Source organism: Mastigoproctus giganteus, chromosome 11, assembly GCF_048544385.1.
Source record: "Mastigoproctus giganteus isolate SK-2022 chromosome 11, ASM4854438v1, whole genome shotgun sequence".
Taxonomy (NCBI): domain Eukaryota; kingdom Metazoa; phylum Arthropoda; class Arachnida; order Uropygi; family Thelyphonidae; genus Mastigoproctus; species Mastigoproctus giganteus.
This window is the reverse complement of record NC_143585.1, coordinates 164,074,519-164,083,742: the sequence shown is the minus strand read 5'-3', so window position 1 is coordinate 164,083,742 and position 9,224 is coordinate 164,074,519. Positions and strand designations below refer to the sequence as shown.

Genomic DNA, 9,224 nt, shown 5'->3' with positions numbered 1-9,224 from the left:
CCACTATTTCTCTGCACAATTCTTCATTGTACTCATCAGAGTCATTAGGCCTATAACACACTCCTACTCTGATTTTCCCTTTCCCTGTGTTTATGTCACACCAAACTGACTCAACATTGCACTGTCCAGCCAAGTAAACTGGATGCACTTCCTTAGATTTTGTGTGTTTCTTAACTAACAGCATAACCCTTCCTCCCTTCCTACCCTGTCTGTCCTTTCTGTACACATTATACTCCCCAAATTCTAATTCTGTAAGTACATGAAAGTATACATGCTCCTGTTCTTACTCTTAGTTACCCTATAATCACGACCCACCTCAGGGACCGCCAGAAACAGCACTCTCGATCGACCCCCCTGAGGTCTCCATGGTCGATGTTGAGCCTATAGTAGAAGAAGTGAAAGCGGCCATACAATCCCTGAAGAATGGCAGGGCACCAGGAGTGGACCAAGTCACCACAGAAGCGATCAAAGCCGGGGGAGATGTACTGCTTCGCCGACTACACTCACTCCTCAAAACCATCTGGTGCACTGAACAAATTCCGTTAACATGGAGGAAAGCTATTATTGTACCGATCCACAAGAAAGGTGATAACCGGGACTGCAAGAACTACCGTGGCATCAGCCTCCTTTCCATCATCGGAAAGGTCTTTATGAAGATCATCCAGTCAAGACTGCAAAAACATCGCGAGCAAACCAGTCAAGAAGAACAGGCAGGATTTAGACCCGGGCGAGGATGCTGTGATCAAATCTTTGCCATTCGTCAGCTGATGGAGGAGAGGATCCGGTGTGGACAGCGAACCGTCATTGTTTTCATTGACTTTAAGTCTGCTTTCGACTGTGTCCACCGGCCTGCCTTATGGAAACTACTAGAGGTTGAACATGTACCTCGAAAAGTCATCACACTCCTCCAAACTGCATACAACGGTTTAACCAGCCAGGTGCGCATCCAGAATGATTTATCTGAGGAATTTACCATCCAAACTGGAGTCCGCCAAGGGGATGTAGCCTCCCCGTTGCTTTTCAACATCGTGGTCGACGCCATTATGAGGCAAGCATTCAGAAACAGACAGGGCATACAATATGACAAGGATCACTATGTGACTGACCTGATGTTTGCTGATGATAGTGCTATCCTTGCCGGTAACGACGCTGAAGCCATGGACATCCTCTACGACATTGCCCGCCCATACGGTTTGAAGATCAATGCTGGTAAGACAAAGGCCCTGACAACAGATGGGTCGCAAGCCACCATCTATCTCGAAGGCGTCCAGATCGAGCAAGTGCAGGACTTTAAATACCTTGGGTCGCTGGTCCAGGAGAAGAAAGTTGCATCCACCATGGAAATCCACAGCAGAATTGGACAGGCGGCCACTGCGTTCGCCTCGCTCAAATGGTGTCTGTGGAAGAGGACCAACATTTCCACAAAGACTAAAATCCGACTCTTCCGGACTTTGATCCTGCCCATTCTTCTTTACGGATCGGAAACATGGATTTGTCTCAAGTTAGATTTGAACAAACTTGAGGTATTCCAAATGCGATGCCTGCGGCAGATCTTGGGCATCTCTCTTCGCGACTGCATCACTAATGATACCATCCGCGCCAGATGCCAACAGCAACCAACCATTGCCGACCAAATCCAGAAGCGAAGGCTCAGATGGTTTGGCCACGTATGTAGAATGGGCACGAATAGAATACCATCCACACTCCTTTGGAGACAACGACCCACCCAATGGAGCATCCAACGGACCGCGCCTAGGAAAACGTGGGCCAAGCAAGTGGAAGATGACTTGAAGAGCCGACGTCTCGACCTTAACCAGGCCAGGACTGAAGCCATGGATCGTAAGGTATGGAAGAACATCACAGAGCAAGTCCGAAACCCTGCGGCACCTACAGCAGCATACTGGTTGCGTGGCCAACCACCTCCCCCAGCTGCCAGCTAAGGACCAAAGAAGAAGAAGAACACAGCCATGTACATGTATTTACTTGTTCTATGATGACTCCCAGCAGCTCTTGAAATCTCCAGAAACTTGCTCTCTAGGCTGCTGCTCATTAAAATAGAAGCAGTACAAGAATTACTTTTGCCTCGGCCTGCAGCTTCTGTTAATATTTTAGTCTGTAAATCCACCAAGCTAGCAGATCATGGGGTTTTGTTAGTGATATACAAGAATTTTGTTAGCAAGGACAAGGTGATTTTTCCCAATAGTTAGATAATATCTTGAGTACTGCATACAGGTCTGGAAGCCTCACTGGAAAGAAGATGGCCACTCTTTTTGAAGAAGTGGGTGCAGATAAGAGCATCCAAAATCCAATCCACCTAACGCTGCCTCGACAGCATCAGCAAAAATTCTTCCACCTTTTCTATTTAAGTGTACAGCACTCATTTAGAAGCAATCTCTCCTGTCAGCAAGCACAGACTATGCTGAAAAAAAATTCTATCCCATAAGCTTTGCATAATCTCTCCACAGCCGAATTGAATGACAAGGCTGTCATCATACACTCCCTCCTATAGTGTCTAGGCAAAATTGCAGACACTTTCAAATTTAACCCTAACTCGCAACCTTTTTTTTCAACATTGACCTGTACTTGTTAAGTAAATCTGCAGCTCTCTTACTCTTAAGGTCATTAGTGCACAACAATATCACCTTTGGTGCCCTTAAAAGATGATATCTGCCCTACAATGTCATCAACTTTAGCCCCTGGCAGACATACCCTAGTCCTTTTCTACCTATCCTTTTTGCAATAATATATTCTTCCCCCCCCCCCCAACAATAACTAGCTGCTGGGGACCAGTGCATTCCACCTTGAAGATTGCTGCTGTATTGCCTGATACACAGGAGTGAGCTCTGGCATTGAGTTGGGCAGCTGAGAGCTTTATGGGCCCTCACATTAATTTCTTCGAGGGCATCTACCTTATACCTCAAACTCTCATAGAGTCCCATCAAAATGCTGAGTTGGTGCCTATTTCTTCACAGTCTCTGCACCTCACACACGAAGGCATCCTCCTTGGCCAGATCATCCTGTTATAGAAAGATCTGGCAAACATTTCACTACAACCATTAGGGATTCTGAGCTGGACATCATCATTCTTCTCTTTCTTGGTGATTCCTTTCTACTTTGACTCTCTCTCTCTCTCTCTCTCTCTCTCTCTCTCTCTCTCTCTCTCTCAGGGTAACATTTCTTTTTGGCTGGTGCAGCATAAGCCTCAGGCTTCCTTTCACCATATAGCTAATAATAATAATTTTGCACAATTTTTTTAGACTGTGATGCATTGGAGAATTGCCCCTTTCAGTTCTCCCCCAAGCCACAGCACTCCCACTAATCTGTGCACGTTGCTTTGCTGCTCTAGTCTGGGTCATAATTCCATTTAAATACAATTTAATAAACAATGAAATTTAATAATATTAATAAATTAAACTGTTTAATTGATAATACTATACTAAGCTAACAGATTTCTAATACAGTGATACACATTTTGCTATATAGTTTTATGTTAAACCTTATGCTATCAAGTTCGGGATATAAGTTATGCTATTCCATATCATATAACAATGGTGGCAAGTTACGAATGCAAAATCTACGGACACAAAGTATTAACTTTCAAAATCGCTATCTAAATTCAAAATAAACCAAGGAGCTTCACTAGAACTATAAAGATACTTATAGAAAATAATTTAATATCACAATCAAGTCAATAAAAGGCTAAATATAAATAAAAACTTAGCATTTGCCAGAGATGCAAAATCTTGTCGAACACACGGATAGCCTCGTACCCATGAATCATGGGTGAACCCTACAATCTTCACCCAAGATCAGCTAACTGCAGCCTCAATTAAAAGGCTTTTGGAAATATTTGAGTCCCATTAATGACTCGACTCAATTTCAGACCTCTCCAAAAAAGTGACGTGCCAAAACTGCTATACTGCCGTGGAGTAGGAAATGCCTTTTCCCCCCTCTGGGCAGGTAACAATCAATAAATCACTTAATTTGCAAATAATACATGCACTCTCTGTATTATTAACCTTTTGAATTTAAATGATCTTTTTATTAAAATGGAATTAATTTTGACCATGGATTTAGATTACTGAGTATTGCTTAAGGAGGAGAGTCTTTTTCGTGTAACTGCTGTTCCAGACGGTGTTTTTTTTTTTTTTTCTTTCCAAAAACAAAATAACCTAACACAAGATTATTATCAGTTTTTCATTATATGCATGAACGAAAATAATTACATAATTTTTTTCTACACCATTTTTGAACTTCATTTCTTTGCTGCCAGATCCTCTGTTTTCAGTAAGAATAGTTGAGAGTTGGATAGCATTCAGTTTTTGATCGTTTGTCGATTTTCATATATCATTTAATTCTGTTAATTGGTAAGGTAATAAAAGTGTAAATTTGTGCTTTATATCTTCATTTTTATAACTTGTGGATAATATTCCTCCGATTTTCGCACATTAGAATTGCCTTTTAATAGAATCAAAATTCAATTCGAAAACGTGATCACAATAACTGGCACTTACCGTAATTATTTTATGGCATCAGCATAAAAAAATTAAATAAATAAATGCTGGTTATTTTCAAAGTTCTACCATACTTGCAAAAATATTCCACTTTTATTCTACTGATTGAAAAAAAAGTAAATTTTAGTTTCATTCATAACAAGGGTGTGAACACCCCCTCAATACCTATATTATATCAAGGTTGCATTGTAATAATAAAAATAAAAATTTCAGATTCTCTCTCTGCATTTCAGAAAGAATTAAAAAAGTAAACAATAATTATGGATAATGTAATTAACTCACACAAACTTATCTTTTAAAAATTTAGTCTTAAACTTCCTGTAATCATTTTATTTCAACTCTCAAAATATAAGATAAAAAATTAAAATTCAGAAATTTTAGGGATAAATCAATTGACAATCTTTAAGATAATGGGAAGGAGACACGTTTGAAGTGACTGAGAATAAACCAAATATCACTATTGTTCACCACAAAAAATGAATCATTACTCTCTATGTTTTTTGACCCCAACATTGTGAAACATCCCACTTTTATTCGTATCCTGTTCTGTGTATGTGATTCCTGTTAGTTTTCCATGGTTTGTAACTTAATTCTTTTCGTCTCATCCAGTCTGGCCTATAGTGTTCTGGTTCATTGGATGTATGCCTACTTGCTGCATTTCTTTCATAAGGAGCACTAGCCCACATATCTTCTTGCATAGGATGAGCAAGCACAGGTATATGCCGAGGAAGGGTCCATCTCCCAGTTATCGGCACTGAATCTGAAAAAGTAGGTTCATTAAAGCTTCCAACATAAGTGGGAGTTGTTTTGTGAAGTTTACTCCTGACGTGGAAATCCCCACATTGGTCACTGTTGAAAGATTCCTTCCTTCTAATGCTGAAACACAAAATAAATAAGTTTATGTTTATTGGAAAAATGTACAATTTCATTTGAGAAAATTTGTTCCAATATATTATAAAAAGTAAACATTAATGCATATATATATTTATATACATATAAGGGAAGTGTGATAATGTCAAAATATGATATTGAGATATTTTTAAAATAATAGTAATACAAATAGTATTATTAATTTTCTAGTACTATTTTTGAGAATTCAATCAGTGACTACAAATGGAAAATTTTCAACAATCTGCTACCTGAATGAGTGGGCATTTAAGATTTTATACTAATATGTTTTTCAAAATATAAGTGTTATTAGTAACAAAACCTGTGGTGGAGTGCAAGGTAAATTAGATGTCACTCTCTCATAGGCATTTTAATTTTTCTTTGTGCACTTCATATATATATATAGTTAGCATTAGTAGAGGCATATGATGCAAGACAGCAAGCTTATGCAGCATCAGCCAAAAAAAAATCCTCCTATTTCACCCCTCCATTTGTTCCAAATGCCTGTCAAGCTCAGCCTTAAATTTATTTAGGCTATCAACTTCCACAGCAAAAGATGGAAGCCTGTTCCACCAATCAACTATCTGCTGACTAAAGGCAAATTTCTGCACATCTATTCTACAACTGTCTTTCCTTAATTTGAATCTGTGCTCCCTCAGGTCTGAGCAAGAGGAAGAATCCCATCAGCATTCAGCTTGCTCAACCCATTCAGGCCTTATACAACTCAATCAGATCACATCGCAGGTGCCTACTCCAAAGGCACTGCAATTTGCGGAACTTGAGCCTTTCTTCATAAGAGCACCCCTTTGTTCTCTTAGCATTAGCATTAGTAGAGGCATATGATGCAAGAAAGCAAGCTTATGCAGCATCAGCCAAAAAAAAAAAAAAACCCTTCCACTTCACTCCTCCGTTCGTTCGAAATACCTGTCCAGCTGAGCGTTAAATTTATTTAGGCTATCAACTTCCACAATAAGGGATGGAAGTCTGTTCCACCAACCAACTGCCCGCTGACTAAAGGCAAATTTCCGCACATCTATCCTACATCCATCCTTCCTCAATTTGAATTTATGCTCTCTCAGGTGATTATTCTGAGCAAGAGGCAGTATCCCATCAGCATTGAGCATGCTCAAACCATTCAAGGCTTTGTACACCTCACCGGTGCCTAGTCTCCAGACACTGTAATTTTCAAAACTTAAGCCTTTCTTCGTAAGAGCAACCCTTCGTTCCGTTCACTAACCTTGTTGCCCTTCTCTGTACTCGTTCAAGCAGCTCTACATCCTTCTTGAAATGAGGCCTCCACACCTGTATACAGTACTCAAGGTGTGGCCTGACCATTGCCTTATACAAGGGAATAATCACCTCCCTATCCCTGCTAGAAAAATTCCTGTATATCATTGATAAGACACCATGAGCTACTCTTGCAGACCGTCTGCACTGCTCAGAGAAATTCATATCTGCCTGCACAATTACCCCCAGGTCCTTTTCATTCTCTACCACTGTCAGTGTAGTACCACAGAGTTGATATGTTGCTCTGGGGTTGCTGTTTCCCATATGTAGTACTTTACATTTCTCAATGTTAAACTTCATTTGCCACCTCTCAGCCCATCTGCTCAACCTTTCCAGATCCTGTTGCAGCAGCATAGCGTCAGTAGTGTTATTAACAACCCTGCCAACTTTTGTATCGTCTGTAAACTTGGACATTAAGCTTGATATACCATCATCAATAATATTTATAAATACAGAAAACAACAATGGACCCAACACTGAACCCTGAGGGACTCCACTAATAACTTTAGTCCACGATGAGCAGTGTCCATTAATTACCACTCTGTCATCTTCCACGCAACCATCCCTTTATCCATAGCAACAATTTGCCACCAATGCCACTTCACCAGTCTTCTTGCCCATCTCTATACTCGTTCTAGAAACTCTACATCCGTCCTAAAATGAGGATTCCAGATCTGTACGAGGTACTCACTTTCCACTTCCCTGAGTGTAGTACCACACAGTTGGTACGTTTCTCTTCAGTTATTGCCAACCTTTGTATCATCTGCAAACTTGGACATTAAACCCAATATACCTTCATCAATATCACTGATAAATATACAAAACAACGATGGGTCTACAACAGAACCCTGGGGAACTCCACTAATAACATTTGTCCACGAAGAGCAGTGTCCATTGACTACCACTCTCTGTCATTCAACCATCCCTTTATCCATTGTACCAACTTACCATTAATGCCATACCTCTCCAATTTGTACAGCAGTCTTTCATGTGCAACATGAAAACTTTCCTGAAATCCAAGTACATGATATCAAAATTATTTTTGGCATTCAGTTCCTTTGTGACCACATCATAGTATCCAATCAAATTGGTCAGACAAGACCTCCCTTTAACAAACCCATGGTGTGTCTTAACTATTTCTGCAGTCTTGTTTAGATGATCCTGCAATGTTTCTTTAACCAGTGATTCCATTATTTTCCCTGGAACACGAGTTAAACTAACAGGTCTACAGTTACTTGTGTGGCCTTTTGAACCCCACTTTGTGAACTGGTGATACATTTGCGCACCTCCAGTCCATGGAGACCTGCCCTGAGTCCAAAGAAGCTCTCATAATTATGGCTAAGGGTTTGCTTACTTCCTTTGCTGATTCCGTTAATATAACTGGATAGACCCCGTCTACCCCAGGTGCCTTTTTTATGCTTTTTTAATTGTTAACTTCAACAATTTCTCCTCCACTTTTGATCTCAAAATCACTTAGCTTCCTGTTAGAGTTTGATAAAGTTCTAGCACTCCTCTCATTGAATAACTCCTCGTGTGTGAATGTAGATGCAAAATACTCATTCAGTTTATCAGCTACCTGAGCATGATCATCAATAGTCAATCTATCTATTAATCTGATTCATCCCTTTCCTTCTACAATTTACATAAGTAAAGAACTCTTTGCGGTTTTTTTTTTTTTTATATCCTTTGCCAAGGATTTCTAGTAATCTGCCTTCGCCTGCCTAACCTCCTTTGTGACTTGATTATAGACTAGTTTATATCTGCCACAGGCTTCTGTGTCACCTGATACTTTATATGCATCCCATACATTTTTCTTCACTGCCACGAGCCTCATTAATTCATATGACATCAATTTAGGCCTAAATCTTGAACAGTATTTCTTAGTTGGAATGAAAAGCCTAGTAGCCTCCAAAATTAAGTCCCTGAAGGCTTCCCATTTAGAATTCAACGTTGATAATATTATCAATTGATCCCACTGTACAGAATTTAAAAACTGTCTGAGACCCCTGTATTCACCTTTATGAATGTAAAAGCCCTTTGTTTTCAATAGTCAATCTATCTATTAAGTGGACCAATCTGATTCATCCCTTTCCTTCTAGAGTTTACATAAGTAAAGAACTCTTTCCTTGATGGTAGTCACATCTTTAAGTAATGTCCACATCGATACATTGTGATCACTGCCCAGAATGGTTCCTTTATCTGCAAATTCTTAATGCATGAATAATCAGATCAAGAGTATTACTCCTTCTGGTTGCTTCTTGAACATGTTGCTGTAGAAAACAGTCATCCAATAAATCTGCAAAAGTCTTGCTAGTGTGCGAGTGACTAACACACAATTTTCAGTCGATATCTGGAAAGTTAAAATCCTCCATTATAAGACATTCTGATAAAACACACCTACTCTCATTTTATCTTTCCCAGTGCTTGTCACACCAAACAGATTCAACATTGCATTGTCCAACAACAACAACATCAATAGTAAGGGCACAAAAGGTGATATAGTTGTACACGTTGGCACTAATGATATCAACAGTA

At 39.6% G+C, this 9,224-nt stretch overlaps 1 protein-coding gene across 1 annotated transcript in view; it reads right to left on the bottom strand.

Annotated features, from left to right (window-relative positions):
• Positions 1-4,932: 4,932 nt before the first annotated feature.
• Positions 4,933-9,224, bottom strand: part of LOC150078549 (RNA/RNP complex-1-interacting phosphatase homolog) — a 205,501-nt gene continuing 201,209 nt past the window's right edge. Inside the window, exon 10 of the mRNA XM_090384698.1 lies at positions 4,933-5,390. Within this exon, the coding sequence (XP_090240824.1) occupies positions 5,045-5,390 (346 nt within the window). The 3' untranslated portion in view covers positions 4,933-5,044. The remainder of the gene's footprint in view (positions 5,391-9,224) is intronic.